Consider the following 20,857-nt stretch of genomic DNA (forward strand, 5'->3'; position numbering starts at 1 on the left):
CAAGTGTCATCAGTTACATTTACTATTGTTTTTTAATGCTATCATTTATTTATTTATTTGATTGTCGGTTAACTAGAATTTGGTTAATTTATTACAACAATCCAATTGCAAAGCAACCCATTTATTTATTTTTTATTATGTTCAGTTAGTCAGCATATAATACATCATTAGTTTTTGGTGTAGTGTTCAGTGATTCATTAGTTGTGTATAACACCCAGTGTTCATCCCAACATGTGCCCTCCTTAATACCCATCACCCGCTTACCCCATCCCCCTCCTTCTGTAACCCCCAGTTTGTTTCCCGGAGTCCAGAATCTCTCATGGTTTGTCTCCCTCTCTGATTTCTTCCCATTCATTTTTCTCTCCCTTTCCCTATGGTCCTGCTTGCTATTCTTTATGTTCCACATATGAGTGAAACCATATGATTGTCTTCCTCTACTTGACTTACTTCACTTAGCATAATCCCCTCCAGTTCCATCCATGTCGATGCAAATGGTGGGTATTCATCCTTTCTGATGGCTGAGTAATATTCCATTGTATATGGGAGGCGTCGTATTAAGCCAGTAGGTCTCAGAGTTTGGTCAGGGGACCTGTGCAGTCAGAACTGTTTTCATTATAAACTAAGACATTATTTGTCTTTTTCATGTTTATTCTCACATGTGTGTACAGGTTTTCTGGAGGTTACATACGTGATAAATCCATTGCTCTGATGCTAATAATACATTTGTGTATTCTCATGTTTTAAAAATTTCTTAGTTTTAATTTCTAATAAGGCCTGTGTGTGTGTGAGAGAGAGACATAGATAAAAGCTCCTTGGGGTCCTCAAAGAGTATAAAGAGATCGTGAGAACAAAAAAGGTTTACACCATAAAATTGAGCCATTCATTTCCCTGTATGATTTCCACATTGAATCCTCGTTCATTATATGACTTGGTTTTTGAGGTTTCTTAAAGTTTTTACAGAGAGGAAACTGAGTCTGGAAGTGGCCAAGTCAGGGTCCATCCAATCCAAGTTCATGTGTCCAGAGTGTCTTCTGTTAACTTTGCTCTTAACCATTTTCTAGTTCTTACTCAACTTGGTTCCCATGTTTTTATTATATTATACTTTTAAATTATTTTGGTAATTGTGATAATTTCTGATCATAAAGCCTTTTACATATTTATTTCTTTAAATTATATTCCAGTAGTATAATTAGTAGATCAAAGGGAATAATAGTTTCAAGGCTTTTTAAATGTATGAACTATATTTTTGTTCTCAAGATTTAAAAATTAAGTTTTAACATTTTCATTCTGATCACTTGATATTCTTGAACTTGTGGCATAGATGAATTCTTAGATTGTCATTTCCTCCACTAATGACATCTCTCCTAAAATTCCAGCCAGTCTGCCTTTATCTTGCTTTTTGTATGATATATGCAAGGGTTAAAATATTAATTGGCCAATAACATTGTTTCATTTTTTCAGTATATTTTAGGGACTGGCTGTGATTACAGTGTCTAAATGGCTGCCTGAGTTGTAGCCCTGTGACTGCTTGGCTATCACCTGTACATAGTTGCCCAGCTGTGTGCTCTGGGGGGCATCTTGGGGAGTGGGGAGGTATGGATGGAGATTGCATAATAAGCTACTGCTTGTTCTGGGGCGGGGCAGGGGGGTTCCTTTTAATGTTGGTAAGTTTGTGAAAGGGAATTTACTTAAAGAATATTAATTTCGTGTTCTTGAGTTTTATGATAATTTTAATATCTTTTGACTTTGGTGATATTTTATTTTAATTGTTCCTTGATTTTGAAATTATGTTACTCATATGTTACTTATAGTGAAGTTTTATAAAATCTCCTTTGGAAACAAGATTGAACTTAGCTATATATTTTTTGTACTAGATTCAGAAACACGAGTTGATCTGAAATTTATGTACCCGGATCCTCCAAGAGATCACCACACCTTAGAGATTCAGCAGCAAGCCCTGCTAAGAGAGCAGCAGAAGAAACTGAATAGAATGAAGATGCAGGAAGATGCTGAAGGTAAGAAATAATCATTCCTGTCTCAAATAGTATCAGTCGGTTGTTTGTTGTTGTTGGCTTCTTTTCTCTCTAGTATTGATTTCAGTCCCAGGCAGCTTCCCACCACTGGCAGCTCCATGCTCACGCGGCCCTTTTGGCAGATAGTCCCAGAAAAGGACAGGTCCCCGAGAGGGCTCTGGTTGCTGTGGCTGAGGTACGTTATGTGTGAGAGGGGTCCAGGGAGGATTGAGGACCTCGGCTAGGCCAGGTGCCATCTGCAGCAGGAAGTAGGAGCCAGGGGGAGGAGTGCTGGGCAAACACAGCAGTGCCCTATGGGGCATTTCTTTGCCATGTGTGTCTGACAGGTTTTGATATGGCATCAAAATCTGTTTAGCGAGACTGGGCTATGAATGTACGTTTGTATAATCAGCCAGTCAACAGATACTGAGTGCCTATGGTGAGCACAAGTACTGACCCATATCCGGGGGATGTGGTGATGAATGAAATATGCTCCTCCTGTCAAGGAGCTTATACTTTGTTGCAGGAGTTAGATGCTAAATAAGCATAAGTGTGCTGAATGCTGCAAAGGAGAATCTAGGGTCCCTTGGGAGTATGGAACTGGGGGGTGGGGGAGCACCTGATGGCAGAGTGGGGGTAGCTGCCTCACAGAGCAGAGCATCTTGGACCCTGTTGGCCCAGTGTCCTGCAGGACTTCACATATTTCCCCAGCTTTGCCAGCCTGCAGGCCCCTGAGGGTGGCCATGGAAAATGAGTCCTAAAAACACAACAATCCAGTAATAAGAATGAGAAGACATTCTCATTCTCAGGCTTGCAGGATCTGGGGAATGTTTTTTTCACCAGGAGACATTATCACAGGTGTAAGTGGTGCACCATTTTAGGCCCAGGTCAAGACTGATAAAGATTGATACAGGAAAGTCTTTCCTCCATCTTGTACAGGACTTTTCACAGTAGTCTCATAGATCACCCTCTGACAGCAGAGTAACCCAGATTCTATGATAAATAGTAGGCATGTCATCAGAGAAGAGAAACTAGGACATTCTTCAACCTTTACAAGCATTTTGGTGGAATTTTTCCAGAGGAGACCCAGCTGATGATCTGATCTGGTGTGGTCTTGGCATATTAGGCTGATTAACCCAAAAGTAGTCCCCAGGTGGAGGGATGCAGGTGCATGTTGGCACTGAGGGTATTCATCTGCCATAGCAGCCACTGGCCAGCTTCCAATAAAGACGATGATGACTGAATAAGAAAATGGCTTAACTATAAAAGTCACAAACATGGTATAAAATAGTCTGAGAAGGAATACAGGCTATCATTCATCGGTAGCCTATTTATTCCCAAAGGCAGTCTCTAAAGGACAAAATGCACTATTCAGAGGAACACATAGGAACACTGGTCAAATCCATGAGGGGCCTTTGGGACACCTGTTCCAGAATCTCTGTGGAACCAGGTGCCTGGAGCTGAACTAATTCCATGTGAGGGGCCATGTTTAACTCCACTCAGCCACTGGAAATTGGGTTGTGGAAATATGAGTGAAGCTGGTGAAGAATCCTGCTTTGCTTTTTCTACAGACATCAGTATTAAGCTCATAATGACTTTTACTTTTTCTAGTCAACTAGAATGGGTGCTGAGTTAGTTATATTTATTAATAAATAAGTAATATCTTAACATTCTAAAATGTGATAGTTGAAAAAGAATTTCCAGTAGAGAGCTAGTCACAAAAGATATTCTAAAAGTTTTTATTTTTAAAATGTTTTCTTTTTTTTTTTTTTTTTTCTCCATTAACTACAGTTGACTTAGATGCCATCCCAAGTGCTAAAGTACGGGACCGCAGAATGGTAAGAAGCCAGTTACAGTTTTTCAAGCTGGTTTTTGGGGGATAAAAAATTTTAGGCATATGGTAAGTGAGTAATCCAGTTTTGAATATTGAATTAAGAAAGAATTTAATCTTGTCTCATCCATGTAGTGGGTAGGTAGAGATATATTAGTAAAATATGTAGAGAGAAAGCGTATTGTTATACGAAGTGTAGTGTGTTACAAACTTTAGAGCTAGGCTGTTTAGGTTGGTCTGTTTTAGCTATGTGACTTCAGGCAGGGTATTTAATCTTTCTGTGCCTTAGCTTCCTTATATTGAGATAATATTGAGGGTGGCTATAAGAATTATTATTTGTGAGAGGAGGAGCAAGATGGCGGAGGAGTAGGAGACCTAAATTTCGTCTGGTCCCAGGAATTCAGCTAGATAGTCATCAAACCATTCTGAGCACGTACTAATTCAACCAGAGATTGAAGTAAAGAACAGCAGCAACTCTCTGAACAGAAAAGCGACCACTTTCTGGAAGGTAGGATGTGCGGAGAAGTGAATCCGAGGCGATATTCGGGAAGATAGATGGTGGGGGAGGAGGCTTCCATCAGCCGCTACCAGCAAGTGATAGAGCCGCGGAGCACAAAATCGGAACTTTTAGAAGTCGGCTCCGCTGAGGGATGTCACTCCAGTGGCTAAGCGGGGGGTGGAACCCTCACTGGGACAGTGTGGTCTCAGGACCCTCAGCGTCACAGGAAGACCAGGGTTGCCTGAGTGCAGCAGAGCTCCCAGATATCGGAGCGGGGAAGCTGGCTGCAGAGATGGAGCCAAGGAGCGGGCTCTCAGCTCGGGGTTGCCATAAACCGAGGTCCGCGGCACAGTTGGGCCCCTGCTCTTTGAGCAGGGACCCAACAAGTGGCAGATCTGGGGAGATTCCCCTTCTTCCCCCCCGGGAGGAGCGGCGCGGGAGCACACCACAGGGATCTGCTGGGTTTGGAGATTCCACACGGGGTCATGTGCCAGAGATAGAGATGCTCGGTCACAGGCTGGGTGAGCATGGAGGGTGGCCGGAGACTGGGGAGACAGGAGTGATTGACTGCTTTTCTCTGGGGGCGCACTGAGGAGCAGGGCCCCGAGTTCTCGGCTCCTCTGGGATGGAGATAGGGAGGCCACCATTTTCACCCTCGTCCACCAAAGCTGTATGGAAAGCTTGCAGGGAGCAAAAGCTCCGGAGAGCAAACCCGAGCAGATTACTTAGCCGGGACCTGGCAAGGGCGGGGCAATTCCACCTCCGGCAGACATTTGGGAACCACGGCAACAGGCCCCTCCCCCAGAAGATCAGCAAGAACAGCCAGCCAAGACCACATTTACCGATCAATGAGAATGGCAGAACTCCAGCACTAGGGGAATACTGCACATAGAATTCATGGCTTTTTCTGCCCCCTGATTCTTTAGTCTTTCAAAGTTAATCTTTTTAATTTTTTTTTGTTTTTCTTTTTCCCTTTTTCAACCAACATCTTATCGATCCCTTTTTAAAAATCTTTATGTTTCATTTTTAGAGTCATATTCTATCCCTTCATAGTAGTTAACCTTATTTCTGGTGTGTGTGTGTGTATATATATATATATATATATATATAAGTTGTTCTCTCTTTAAAATTTTGGGATACAGTTTCTTCTAACAGACCAAAATATACCCTAAATCTCTAGTGTATGGCTTTGTTCTAGTCTCCTGCCTGATCACATTCTCTCCCTTTCTTTTTTTTTTTTTTAATTCCTCTTCTTTCTTTTTTCAACCAAGTTATCTTCTCAATTCCTTTTATAAAATCTTTTATAATTTTCATCTTTACAGTCATATTACATCCCTTCATCGTATTTACCCTTATTTTTGTACATATATAAGTTTTTCTTTCTAATAAAATTTTGGGGGGCACTTTCTTCTAACAAACCAAATTATGCCCAAAATTTAGTGTGTGGCACTGATCTATGCACCAGCCTGATCATATTTGATCAGATTCTTTTTTTTTTCTCTTTTCTTTCTTTCCATTTCTTTTCCCCTGGTTTCAGGTGTCTTCTGATTTGTTTAGTGTATATTTTTCTGGGGTCGTTGTTACCCTGTTAGCATTTTGTTCTCTCATTCATCTATTCTTCTCTGGACAAAATGAAAAGACGGAAAAAATCACCTCAAAAAAAAAGAACAAGAGGCAGTACCGACTGCTGGGGCCCTAATCAATACAGACATTACTACGATCTCAGAACTAGAGTTCAGCATGACGATTTTAAACATACTAGCTGGGGTTGAAAAACATGGAAGATATTAGAAAAACCCTTTCTGGAGAAATAAAAGAACTAAAAACTAACCAAGTCAAAATCAAAAAGGCTATTAATGAGGTGCATTAAAAAATGGAGGCTCTAACTGCTAGGATGAATGAGGTACAAGAGAGAATTAGTGATATAGTAGACCAAATGATGGAGAATAAGGACGCTGAGAAAAAGAGAGATAAACAACTACTGGATCACAAGGGCAGAATTTGAGAGATAAGCGATACCATAAGATGAAACAATATTAGAATAATTGGGATCCCAGAAGAAGAAGAAAGAGAGGAGCAGAAGGTATATTGGAGCAAATTATAGCAGAGAACTTCCCTAATTTGGGAAAGAAAACAGGCATCAAAATCCAGAAAGGCACAGAGAACCCCCTCAAAATCAATAAAAATAGGTCAACACCCCGACATCTAATAGTAAAACTTAGTCTCAGAGACAAAGAGAACATCCTGAAAGCAGCTTGGGACAAGAGATCTGTAACCTAAGTTGGTAGAAACATTAGATTGGCAACAGACCTATCCACAGAGACCTGGCAGGCCAGAAAGCACTGCCATGATATATTCAGAGCACTAAACGAGAAAAATATGCAGCCAAGAATACTATATCCAGCTAGGCTGTCATTGAAAAGAGAAGGAGAGATAAAAAGCTTCCAGAACAAACAAAAACTAAAGGAATTTGCAAACACCAAACCAGCCCTACAAGAAATATTGAAAGGGGTCGTCTAAGCAAAGAGAGAGCCTAAAAGTAACATAGACCAGAAAGGAACAGAGAAAATCTACAGTAACAGTCACCTTACAGGCAATACAATGGCACTAAATTCATATCTTTCAATAGTTACCCTGAATGTAAATGGGCTAAATGCCCCAATCAAAAGACACAGGGTATCAGATTGGATAAAAAAAAAAGACCCATTGATATGCTGTCTGCAAGAGACTCATCTGAGACTCAAAGACACCTCCAGACTGAAAGTGAGGGGGTGGAAAACCATTTACCATGCTAATGGACACCAAAAGAAAGATGGAGTGGCAATCCCTATATCAGACAAATTTAAACCAAAGACTATAATAAGAGATGAGGAAGGACACTACATCCTACTTAAAGAGTCTATCCAACAAGAAGATCTAACAGTTGTAAATATCTGTGCCCCTAACATGGGAGCAGCCAGTTATATAAGCCAGTTAATAACAAAAGCAAAGAAACACATTGACAACAATACAGTAATAGTAGGGGACTTTAACACCCCACTCATTGAAATGAACAGATCATCTAAGCAAAAGATCAACAAGGGAATAAAGACTTTAAATGATACACGGGACGAAATCGACTTTACAGATATATTCAGAACATTCTATCCCAAAGCAGCAGAATACACAGTCTTCTCTAGTGCCCATGGAACATTCTCCAGAATAGATCACATCCTGGGTCACAAATCAGGTCTCAACTGGTACCAAAAGATTGGGAACATTACCTGCATATTTTTGGACCACAATCTTTGAAACTAGAACTCAGTCACAAAAGGAAAGTCGGAAAGAACTCAGATACATGGAGGCTAAAGAGCATCCTACTAAAGAATGAATGGGTCAACCAGGAAATTAAAGAAGAATTTAAAAAATTCATGGAAACAAGCGAAAATGAAAACACAACTGTTCAAAATCTTTGGGTTGTAGCAAAGGCAGTCCTAAGAGGAAAGTATATGGCAATACAAACCTTTGTCAAGAAACAAGAAAGGTCTCAAATACACAACCTAACCCTACACCTAAAGGAGCTGGAGAAAGAACAGCAAATAAAGCCTAAACCTAGCAGGAGAGGAGAAATAATAAAGATCAGAGCAGAAATCAATGAAATAGAAAACAAAAGAACATTTGAACAGGTCAACGAAACTAGGAGCTGGTTCTTTGAAAGAATTAATAAGATTGATAAACCCCTGGCCAGACTTACAAAAAAGAAAAGAGAAAGGATGCAAATAAATAAAATCATGAATGAAAGAGGAGAGATCACAACCAACACCAAAGCAATACAAACAATTATAAGAACATGTTATGAGCAACCATATGCTAGGAGATTAGATAATCTGGAAGAAATGGGTGCATTCCTAGAGATGTATAAACTACCAAAACTGAACCAGGAAGAAATAGAAAACCCGAACAGACCTATAACCACTAAGGAAATTGGAAGCAGTAATCAAAAATCTCCCAACAAACAAAAGCCCAGGGCCAGATGGCTTCCCAGGGGAATTCTACCAAACATTTAAAGAAGAATTAATACCTATTCTTCTGAAACTGTTCCAAGAAATAGAAATGGAAGGAAAACTTCCAAACTCGTTTTATGAGGCCACCATTACCTTGATCCCAAAACCAGACAAAGACCCCATCAGAAAGGAGAATTACAGACCCATATCCTTGATGTACATGGATGCAAAAATTCTCACCAAAATACTAGCCAATAGGATCCAACAGTACATTAAAAGGATTATTCACCATGACCGAGTGGGATTTATCCCTGGGCTGCAGGGTTGGTTCAACATCTGCAAATCGATCATTGTGATACAATACATTGATAAAAGAACAAGAACCATATGATCCTCTCAACAGATGCAGAAAAAGCATTTGACAAAGTACAGCATCCTTTCTTGATCCAAACTCTTCAGAGTATAGGGATAGAGGGTACATACCTCAATATCATAAAAGCCATCTATGAAGAACCCACAGCAAATATCATTCTCAATGGAGAAAAACTGAGAACTTTCCCCCTAAGGTCAAGAATACGGCAGGGATGTCCACTATTACCACTGCTATTCAGCATAGTATTAGAAGTTCTAGCCACAGAATCAGACAACAAAAAGAAATCAAAGGCATCTGAATCAGCAAAGAAGAAGTCAAACTCTCACTCTTTGCAGATGATATGATACTTTATGTGGAAAACCCAAAAGACTCCACCCCAAAACTGCTAGAAGTCATACAGTAATTCAGTTAAGTGGCACGCTATAAAATGAATGTGCAGAAATCAGTGGCATTCCTATACACCAACAACAAGACAGAAGAAAGAGAAATTAAGGAGTTGATCCCATTTACAGTTGCTCCCAAAACCATAATATACCTAGGAATAAACCCAACCAAAGGACAAAGAATCTGTACTCAGAAAACTATAAAATACTTATGAAAGAAATTGAGAAAGACACAAAGAAATGGAAAAACTTTCAATGCTCATGGATTGGAAGAACAGATATTGTGAAGATGTCAATGCTACCTAGAACAATCTACACATTTAATGCAATCCCTATCAAAATACCATCCACTTTTTTCAAAGAAATGGAACAAATAATCCTAAAATTTGTATGGAACCAGAAAAGACCCCGAATAGCCAGAGGAATGTTGAAAAAGAAAAGCAAAGCTGGTGGCATCCAACTTCGGACTTCAAGCTCTATTACAAAGCTGTCATCATCAAGACAGTATGGTACTGGCACAAAAACAGACACATAGATCAGTGGAGCAGAATAGCCCAGAAATGGACCCTCAACTCTATGGTCAACTAATCTTCAACAAAGCAAGAAAGAATGTCCAATGGAAAAAAGATAGTCTCTTCAACAAATGGTGTTGGGAAAATTGGACAGCCACATGCAGAAGAATGAAACTGGACCATTTCCTTACACCACACACAAAAATAGACTCAGAATGGTTGAAAGACCTCAGTGTGAGATAGGAGTCCATCAGAATCCTAGAGGAGAACACAGGCAGCAACCTCTTCGACCTCAGCTGCAGCAACTTCTTCCTAGAAGCATCGCCAAAGGCAAGGGAAGCAAGGGCAGAAATGAACTATTGGGACTTCATCAAGATAAAAAGCTTTTGCACAGCAAAGGACATGGTCAACAAAACCAAAAGACAACCAACATAATGGGAGAAGATATTTGCAAATGACAGATAAAGGGCTAGTATCCAAAATCTATAAAGAACTTATCAAACTCAACGCCCAAAGAACAAATAATCCAATCCAATAAGTAGAAGACATGAACAGCTATTTTTCCAAAGAAGACATCCAAATGGCTAAAGACACATGAAAAAGTGCTCAACATCGCTCGGCATCAGGGAAATCCAAATGAAGACCTCAGTGAGATACCAGTCACACCAGTCAGAATGGCTTAAATGAACAAGTCAGGAGACGACAGATGTTGGCAGGGATGCGGAGAAAGGGGAACCCTCCTACGCTGTTGTTGGGAATGCAAGCTGGTGCACCCACTCTGGAAAACTGTATGGAGGTTCCTCAAAAAGTTGAAAATAGAGCTACCATACGACCCAGCAATTGCACTACTGGGTATTTACCCCAAAGATACAAATGTAGAGATCTGAAGGGGTACATGCACCCCGATGTTTATAGCAGCAATGTCCACAAAAGCCAAACTATGGAATGAGCCCAGATGTCCATGGACAGATGAATGGATAAAGAATATGTGTTATATATATACAATGGAATATTATGCAGCCATCAAAAGGAATGAGATCTTGCCATTTGCAACGACATGGATTGAACTGGAGGGTATTATGCTGAGCGAAATAAGTCAATCAGAGAAAGACATGTATTATCTCACTGAGAGGAGGAATTCTTAATCTCAGGAAACAAACTGAGGGTTGCTGGAGTGGTGGGGGGTGGGAGGGATGGGGTGGTTGGTTGATAGACATTGGGGAGGGTATGTGCTATGGTGAGTGCTGTGAATTGTGTAAGACTGTTAAATCACAGACCTGTACCTCTGAAACACATAATACATTATACGTTAAAAAAAAATGAAGTAGATAGCAGGAAGGGAAAAATGAAGGAGGGCAATTCGGAGGGGGAGATGAACCATAAGAGACTATGTACTCTGAGAAACAAACTGAGGGTTCTAGCGGGGAGGGGCGGTGGGGGGATGGGTTAGCCTGGTGGTATTGAAGAGGGCACATACTGCATGGAGCACTGGGTGTTATACACAAACAATGAATCATGGAATACTACCTCAAAAACTAATGATATAATGTATGGGTATTAACATAACATAATAAAAGAAAAAAATTATTATTTGCACATCACTTAGGGATAGGCTTAGCACATAATTTCTATATAAATGTTTATTAAATAAAAAATAGCTCAGGTTGTTGCGGAGATTAAGTGAGATGATATATTAACACGGGGCCTGGTCCATGAGTGCCGTGTGTTTGCTTTCAACATCATTAGCAGCAGTGGAAGCAGGAGTTTATAAGTAGTGGTGAGGCCTGTTAAGAAAGTAAGCAAGGTAAGGACGTCATTCTCCTGAGGTGACATCTGTGCAAAGACTGAATAAAGGGAAGGCATGAGCCACTTTCATGCAGCAGATATGTATTGAATACTGACTGTGGACCAGATACAATCCTAGGTGCTGGGGGTCCTGGAGTGAGCAAAAGGCACAAAAATCTCTGCCCTCTGAGGGCTTAGTTTCTGGTAAGATGGAGAGACAATAAACAAATAAAACATACAGTATGTTAAATCGTGGGGCTCTGGTGTCTGTGATGGCCTGGAGAAGGGGTCCTGGGTGTCCTGGGCTGACAGGGTTTACAATATGAAATATAATGGGCATGGAAGGCCTCACCGAGTATTTAACATTTAAGGGCATCAGGGAGGCGGCCATGTGAATTACCAGGGGGTACATCTGGAGGAAGAAGCTTCTAGATGGCAGCCCTGGGCAGGAGTAGGCTTGGTGCACACGGGGAGCAGTGAGCAGACCAGAGAGTCTGGAGAGCCGGGAGCAGGGGGTTGGGAGGAGATGGGGTAGAGAGGTGATGGGCTGGACTGTGGAGCCTCTGAGCCCATCACAGGGTTTTGCCTTTTACACTGTGAATGTGTTGAGATGCTTCTAAAGTTTTGGAGCAGAGTAGTGACAGGGCTACTGCTATAATGTAGTTAAGACATAATGTGATTTAGCCCCAGGTGGGAACAGTGGAAGTGGTCGGAAGTGGCTGGATTTATTTTGAAAGGAGACCTGATAGTATTTTGACATATTGGCTGTAGGGTATGAGGAGTCAAAGGTGGACTTCAAGGGTTTTGGTTGGGAGTTGCTGTTTATAGTGGCGGGTGAAGCAGGAGAAACACATTTGGGGGTGGGGAAGATTAGGAACTTAGTTTAAAACAGGGTAAGTTTTGAGATGCTTGTTAGAAAACCAGTTGGAACTGGTGAGTAGCAGATAGATAAGAGAGTTCAGTGGAAAAGATTGAGGTTGGAAATAAATTTAATTTTCATAAACACAAATGATAGTAACAGTATTATCACATTTTCAGATTATAAAGGTAAGGCTCAGCTTGGCTGTTTTAGTAGCCCAGGGTTACCGGTTGGTAGCTTTTGGTGCTTCAATTGAAGTGATAATGATGTTGCTAATAGCTACCATTTACAGAGTGACCACTCTGTGCCAGGTACTTGATTGATGTTTATTTCTCTCAAGTACACAACAAGGTATGCTTTCCCTATTTGACATTAAGAGGAAACTGCGGGCTCATGATCACGCAGTCCGTAAGCTGCAAAGCCCAGACTTGAAATCAAGCTAGTCTTGAGAGCTCCTCCTTGTCCCCATGCCATACCTATTCCTGAAGTCTCTGAGGGTCGGTAGGTTTGTCTGTATGTGGCAGCCACATTTCTCAGTGAAAAGATACTGAAATTTAACAGCTGAGATTTTGGTTAAAATCCTGGATTAGTAAAACCATATTTTCCTGAGTAGAAACTCAGCATAAGCCAACAGCTTATCATGGCTGTTACCAAAAAGCTAATAAATTTTGGGCTCCTCATCTTCCTAGAAACTGGACTGTATAGAAAATACAGATGAAAGTAGGGCAGGTTGTCATGGAGAAGATAGAGCTTACATGGACTTGGATCACTTTTTATTTTATGTATCTTTTTTGAAAGATTTTATTTATTTATTTGACAGAGACACAACAAGAGAGGGAACACAAGTAGGGGGAGTGGGAGAGGGAGAAGTAGGCTTCCTGCTGAGGGAACTCAATGCGGGGCTCCATCCCAGGACCCTGGGACCGTGACTTGAGCCGAAGGCAGACGCTTAACTGATTGAGCCACCCAGGCGCCCCTGGGATCACTTTTTAGTTCTGTGGAACGACTCTGATGAGGAAGAGAGGTTGGGCAGTATGCAGTTTCTAGGAACACCTGGTTCAGTCCATTTGGTAAATATTAGATGCTGTTCATGGTAGAAAACAAAAGTAGAATCAATAGGTGTTAAAAAGGAAAGTTAAGTGCAATATATGGAAGAATTCAGTGAAAGAGAACTTTCTGATAATGCTGTGTATTAGTGGAATGTGTTTAGAAATTAATGGATAGCTCTTCAGTGGAGTGCTCTAGCACATCCTAGAAATTTGGTGGGGAAGTGGTGGTAGGTGACTTTAGGCTCCTTCCAAAATATAAGGTGACATTATTCTCTAAATGTAAATCTGTTAACCTCTTATTTGAGAGCTCAGTATAAGCGCAATCCTAGTGTTATTTTTTCCCCTACTCTTATGTTCCCTCTGTGTCTGTGCTATACCTTTGTGACAACTGCTGTCACATAGGGCTGTCAGTGTCTGAGGGCATGCCCCTCTCTGTCCCCCATGGGACTGTGATCCACTCCACAGCAGAAACTCTTACTCATCTTTGTTCCTGGCATGGAGGAAATAATAGTAAGTGCACTGTACAGATTTATTGAAAGAATGAATCTTGGCAATGGTTTAAAGACTTTTATTATTTATTTATTTATTTTTAAGATTTCTGTCAGAGAGAGAGAGCACAAGCAGGGGGAGCTGCAGGCAGAGTGAGAAGCAGGCTTCCTGCTGAGCAAGGACCCCGATGCGGGACTCGATCCCAGGACCCTGGGATCATGACCTGAGCCAAAGGCAGATGCTTAACTGACTGAGCCACCCAGGTGCCCCAGTTTAAAGACTTTTAATATTTAATTGGGTTCATTGCTTCATACTCTGTTTTCATCAGCAATATTGTGACCGATAATAAAACGGGTCTTTCCTCTTTTTTTGGGCATTGGAATGTGGTATAGGAGGCAAGTAGCCAGTCTTACCTCTCCCCATCCTTTTTTGCTAATTTTGGGGACAGTGTGGAGACTTGTGCCTCTTGGTACAAATTTGTTGTTTTTCCATACAGGACTAAGAAAAATCACTAATATATGATGTTTCTTTTAGCCCAGAGAGGACTCTGATGATTTCTTGAAAACTTCATTATTGGAATCTGATAGTGCTTTTATTGGTGAGTATATTTATTTTACCAATCTAGTTATTTAAATATTAAGCATTATTTATATTTCTTTTAAGTATTTTTCTCCATACTTGACAAAATTAGTACTTCACTCTTTGTTTTGCAAGGTGGTAAAAAGGTAATATCCTATTTTACTAACTTAATCATCATCAAATATGACTTACTTTGATTCTGAAAACTTTATAAATAAAATGAGCTTTTGAAGTCATAGGAATGGTTCACACAAAAACCTGTACATGAATTTTCATAACAGCTTTACTTCTAATAGCCAAAACCTGGAATCAGCCCAGATATCCTTCAATAGGTGAACAGTTAAACTGTAGTACATCCATACCATGGGTTACTGCTTAAGAGATGAGTGGATCAGGATCATATCAGTATTCTGGATGTGAGACTGTTGCTCTTCTTTTCCAAAACATTACTGCTGGGGGGACCTGGGCGAGGTGTGCAAAGGACCTCTTTGATTTCTTAAAACTGCATGTGAATCTTTACATTTTAAAAGGTCATAAGAATATTTTTAGTCTTAAGAAAAAATATATCTCACGGTACCTCTATATCTTCCTAAGTATTGTAATATACACATAATTATGTACTCTGATCATAAGCATTTCTGCTGTCTTAGGGCCATCAGGGAATTATATCTCCTACATATTAGTTGTATTTCATGAGATGAAAATTCCGAACTAGCCTATACTTTTTTTTTTTAATGAGTTTTCTTTTCCAGGATGTCATATTGTGGAGAGTGAGTAGAGATGGAGAAACCAGGAGGAAATAGGGATGGGGAGGTAGTCTATGGAAGCATCAGGGAAATGTGACCTGTTCCTGCTAACAATTAAGACAGTTTGGGGCACTCGAGATGGTGTCTTAGACTATTTCATTATACTACACCAAAGATACACCAATCTGTCTTTTTGATACCCACAGATATCCCATAGTCATGACTGTTACCACTGTTCTAACGAATGTGGGTAAGGCTTTTGTGTGTGTGATAACCTAGATGAGAAAGTTCTGAGGATCTAAATATATAGCATGTTGACTATAGTTAACAGTACTGTACTGTATACACAAAAGTTGCTGTGAGAGAGTTTTCATGTCCTCACCCATAACAACAAGAACAACAACAAAATGGTAATTCTGTGAAGGAGGTGAAGGATGTGTTAACTAGCCTTATTGTCAAAAACATTTTGCAATATGTAATTGACTGACATGGGTCAATTGAACAACATGGGTCTGAACTGTGTGGATCCACTTAAACGTGGATTTTTTTCTAGTAAATACAGTACAGTAAATGTATTTTCTCAGTAACATTTTCTCTTGATTCCTTTATTGTAAGAATATATATATAATATATATGGAACATATAAAGTATGTGTTAATCAACTGTTTAGTGTTATCAGTAAGGCTTCTGGTCTACAGTAAAGTTTTTGAGGAGTCCAAAAGTATATGTGCATTTTCGAACATACAGGAGCCCTACATGATTCAAGGGTCAGCTGTATACATAGAATCAGATCATTACATTGTACACCTTAAACTTACACAATGTTCTGTGTCTGTAATAAATAGCTGGAAAAAACACAAATTGACTATAAACAATAAGAAAGAAATTCAATTAATAATAAGTTTCCAAACACTGCACCAAAAACTAATGATGTAATATATGGTGATTAACATAACAATAAAAAAATTAAAAAAAAATAATAAGTTTCCAAAACAGAAAGCACCAGGTTCAGATAGCTTCACTGGTGGATTCTACCAAACATTTAGGAAAAAATTCTACGAATTCTCTACAACCTGCTCCAGAAAATGGAAGCAGAGGGACACATTCTGTGTGTCTAGCATTACCCTAATACCAAAACCAGACAAAGAAGAGCACAAGAAAACTACATACCAATACCTCTCATGAACATAGATGCAGAAATTCTCAGCAAAATATTAGCAGATTGAATTCAACAACGTGTGAAAAGAAACACAACCAAGTGGGATCTATATCAGGTATGCAAAGCTGATTTACATTCAGTTAATATAATTAATCAAAATGTAATCATCGTATCAACAGGCAAAAGAAGAAAAATCACACGATCATTATCAGGAGATGCAGAAAGGCACTGAACAGAATCCAACACCCATTCATGAGAACTCTCAGCAAACTAGGGTTATAAGGGAGCATCCTCAACTTGACAGAGAACATCTACAGAAACCCTACAGCCAACATCATGTTTAATGATGAGGAGATAGAAACTTTCCTGTGAAGACCAGGAACAAGGCAAAGTGTCACTTCTCACTACTCCTTAACATCATTATGGAAGTCCTAGCTGATGTGCTAAGTCAAGGAAAGGAGGTATACAGATTGGGAAGGGAGAAGTAATACTAATACTGTCTTTGTGCACAGATGATATGATTGTAGGAAATCTGATAAATAAAAGAAACCCTGGTACTAATAATAAGTAGTTATAGCACGGTTGCAGGATACCAAGTTAAAACACAGAAGTCAGTTGCTTTCCTATATGTACCAGCAATGAACAAGTGGACTTAGAAATTTAAAACACAATATCACTTACATTAGCACCCCCTAAAAGAGAAATACATATAGATCTTGTACTGATTTTATTATGAAAAAAACTGCAAAACTTTTATGAAATAAAACAGACATTTCATGTTCATGGATTGGGAAATGCAATATGGTTTAAGATACCAGTTCTTCTCAACCTAATCTATAAATTCAATGCAATCCCAGTTAAACTGATTCTAAAATTTATATGGAGAAGTGAAAGATCCAGAATAGCCAGCACAATATGGAAAGAGGACAAAGATGAAGACTGACACTACGTGACTTACTATAAAGTTAACAGGAATCAAGTGGGTGTGGTATTGGCAAAAGAATATACAAATAGATCAATTGAACAGAAAAGAGTCTAGAAATAGAGCCAAACAAGTATAGTCCATTGATTTTTGACAAAAGAGCAAAAGCAATGTAATGGACAAAAGATGGTTTTTTCAACAAATGGTGCTAGAACAACTGGACATCTACATGCAAAAAAAAAAAGGGAATCTAGACACAGACCTTAGACCCTTCACCAGAATCAACTCAAAGTGGACCGTAGACCCAAATTATAAAATGCAAAATTATACAAGTCCTAGAAGATAACAGAGGGAAAAACCGAGAAGAACTTGGGGATGGTGATGACATTTTAGATACAATACCAGAGGTGTAATCCATGAGAGAGAGATTGGATAAACTAGACTTCTTTAAAAACTAATGCTCTGTGAAAGACAATGGCAAGAGAATGAGAAGACAGGCTAGAGACTAGGAGAAAATACTTGGCTAAAGACCCATCTGATAAAGGACTTTTAGCCAGAATATACAAAGAACTCTTAAAACTAAACAGTAAGAATTCAATTAAAAGGTGGGCAAAAGATCCAAACACATTTCACTAAGACCTACAGATGGCAAATAAGCATATGAAAATAATGTATTTAGGGAAATGTAAGTTAACAATGAGGTGACACTATTAGATAGAATGGCCAAAATCCACAGGAACTCTCACTCAGTGCTGGTGGGAATGTAAAATGGTACAGCCACTTTGGGAAACAGTTTGGATGTTTCTTAAGAAACCAAACATACTCTTATCTTACAATCCTGCAATTACACTACTTGATATGTACCCAAAGGAGTTGAAACTTAATGTCCATACAAAAATCCACACACAGATATTTATAGCAGTTTTATCAGTAATTGCCAAGACCTGGAAGCAATCAAGATGTCTTTCAGAAGGTGAATGGATGAACATACTGTGATAAAACCAGACAGTGCGAAATTATTCAGTGCTGAAAAGGAATCACAGACCTCTACCTCTGAAACAAATAATACATTATATGTTTAAAAAAAAAAAAAGATAGCAGGAGGGGAAGAATGAAGGGGGGGGATTTGGAGGGGGAGACGAACCATGAGAGACGATGGACTCTGAGAAATAAACTGAGGGTTCTAGAGGGGACGGGGGTGGGGTGTTGGGTTAGCCTGGTGATGGGTATTAAAAAGGGCACGTTCTGCATGGAGCACTGGGTGTTATACGCAAACAATGAATCATGGAACACTACATCAAAAACTAATGATGTAATGTATGGTGATTAACATAAAAAAGAAGAAATGAGCTATGAAACCATGGAAAGATACAGAGGATCCTTGAATGTGTGTGTGTGAAAGAAGACAATCTGAACAGGCTACATACTGTATGATTCAACTCTATGACCATCAGGGAAAGGCAAAACTTTGGAGGCAGCAAAGAGATCAGCAGTTGCCAGGGGTTCCAGCAGAGGAAGGAATGGGTAGGGGTGCACAGAGGAGTTTTAGGGCAGTGAAGCTATTCTGTGGATCCTGTCATAGTGGATACATGTCAAAACCCATGGAATGTATACCACCAAGAGTGAAGCCTAAACTATGGATGTTGGGTGATAATGTGTCAGTGCAGGTTTATTGATTTTAATGAACATACTACTCTGGTTGTTGATAGTGAGGTAGGCTATGAGTGTGTGAACAGGGAGTATATAGGAATTCCCTATTTTCCACTCCGTTTTCCTGAACTTAAAAACTCTTGTAAACAGTCTATGCTGTTTTTTCTTAAAGCAAGTGCATTAGTGGTAGGATATATACAGAAATCAGAAAACTTTATTTTTGGAGTTTTAGAAAACCACACCTCATTCAGTAAAATGTAGTATTGCTGCTTTAAAAAAAATGTACATTTTAAATACCAGAAATTTGAATATCACTTATAGGGTAAATGATAGTATTGTATCAGTGTTAAATTTCCTGAATGTGATAATGAAATTGTAGGTATAATGTAGGAGAAAGTCCTTGTTCTTAGATAGTAGATGCTTAATTAAGTATGTGGGGATGAAGTGTCATGCAACTTACTGGTTCTGCAAAAACAAGCAACACCACCTCCCCCCATATAGAAATAAAGTAAATGTGGCAAAATAAGAAATGGTGATTTTAGGTATTTATTATAACTTTCCTTTAGGTTTTAATTTTTTAAAATAAAGAGTTGGAGAAATCCTTACCTCCATGATCACTAGAGAGGCTGTGATCAAAACGACTGACAATACCAAGTGTTGGTAAGGATATGGGAAACTAGAACCTTCTTAAAATGTAAAATGATAGAACCACTTCTGAAAATGGTTTGGTAGTTGCTCAAAATGCTAAACGTAGAGTTACACAGAATATCCCAACAATTTTACTCCTAGGAATATACCCCAAGAAATGAAAACATATGGCCATAAAGACATATACACGAATGTTCGTAGCAGAATTAATAATTGCCAACTAGAAACAGTTCACATATCCATCACCTGGTGAATACACAGATAAAATGTGATATAGCCATATGATGGGGCACTATACAGCAATAATCAGTTGTACATGGTACAACATAAAAAAACCTCAAACACATTATGCTAAGTGGAAGACACAAAATATTACATTGTATATTCCATTTATATGTAATCTCAGGAAAGGTAAATCTCCTGAGCTTGAAAGCAGATCAGTGTTTACTTGGGGCCAGGGAGGTGGGAGTTGTGAGTGATTGCCTGTGAGCACAAGGGAACTTTTTGAGGTGATAGACATGTTCTAAAACTAGATTTAGACGGCACAATTGACTGCACAATTCTTTAAAAGTTATTGAACTGTGTACATTTGTAGTAGCTGAGTTTTATTACATGTAAATAATATCTAAAGCTATTAAAAAAGAGTCTTGGTTTAGCTCGGAGAAAAAAGATTTGAAATGTTGGATGTTTAAGACTTCTCCTTTGTGTGGTCTTCTTAGGTGCTTATGGCGAGACATATCCTGCCATTGAAGATGACATCCTCCCTCTACAGTCCCAGCTGTCCTCTGCAAGGCAGCGCAGGAGGAACAAACAGAAAGGACTGGACTTTGTATGTATGAAATATCTTTTTCTTTTTTCCCTTCTCAGTTTAAGAGAGGTCTGGGTTCTGACCCATGCTAAATTGGTATGGTCCACAAGAGACTCATTTTAGAACCAAAGACACCTCCAGATTTAAAGTGAGGGGGTGGAAAACCATTTATCATGCTAATGGACATCAAAAGACAGCTGGGGTGGCAATTCTTATATCAGACAAATTAGATTTTAAACCAAAGACTGTAATAGGAGATAAGGAAGGACACTATATCATAATTAAGGGGTCTGTCCAACAAGAAGATCTAACAAATGTAAATATTTATACCCCTAACATGGAAGCAGCCAAATATATAAGCCAATTAATAACTAAATCAAAGAAACACATTGATAATAATACAATAATAGTAGGGGACTTTAACACCTCAGGCACTGAAATGGACAGATCCATCTAAGCAGAAGATCAACAAGGAAACAAGGGCTCTGAATGACACATTGGACCACATGGACTTCACAGATACATTCAGAGCATTCCATCCTAAAATAAGAGAATACACATTCTTCTGGA

The 20,857-nt window shown here is 39.3% G+C and overlaps 1 protein-coding gene across 7 annotated transcripts in view; it reads left to right on the top strand.

Moving 5' to 3' along the window:
* Positions 1-20,857, top strand: part of CSPP1 (centrosome and spindle pole associated protein 1) — a 189,622-nt gene that overhangs the window by 158,087 nt on the left and 10,678 nt on the right. For all 7 annotated transcript variants that reach the window (XM_073892852.1, XM_073892853.1, XM_073892856.1 and 4 more), the window contains 4 exons: positions 1,875-2,015; positions 3,804-3,850; positions 14,310-14,373; positions 20,199-20,308. In XM_073892852.1, coding sequence (XP_073748953.1) covers positions 1,875-2,015; positions 3,804-3,850; positions 14,310-14,373; positions 20,199-20,308 — 362 coding nt within the window. The remainder of the gene's footprint in view (positions 1-1,874; positions 2,016-3,803; positions 3,851-14,309; positions 14,374-20,198; positions 20,309-20,857) is intronic.

This window comes from Callorhinus ursinus, unplaced genomic scaffold (assembly GCF_003265705.2).
Source record: "Callorhinus ursinus isolate GAN/ISIS: 27379988/994484 unplaced genomic scaffold, GSC_fseal_2.0 scaffold5, whole genome shotgun sequence".
Lineage (NCBI taxonomy): Eukaryota > Metazoa > Chordata > Mammalia > Carnivora > Otariidae > Callorhinus > Callorhinus ursinus.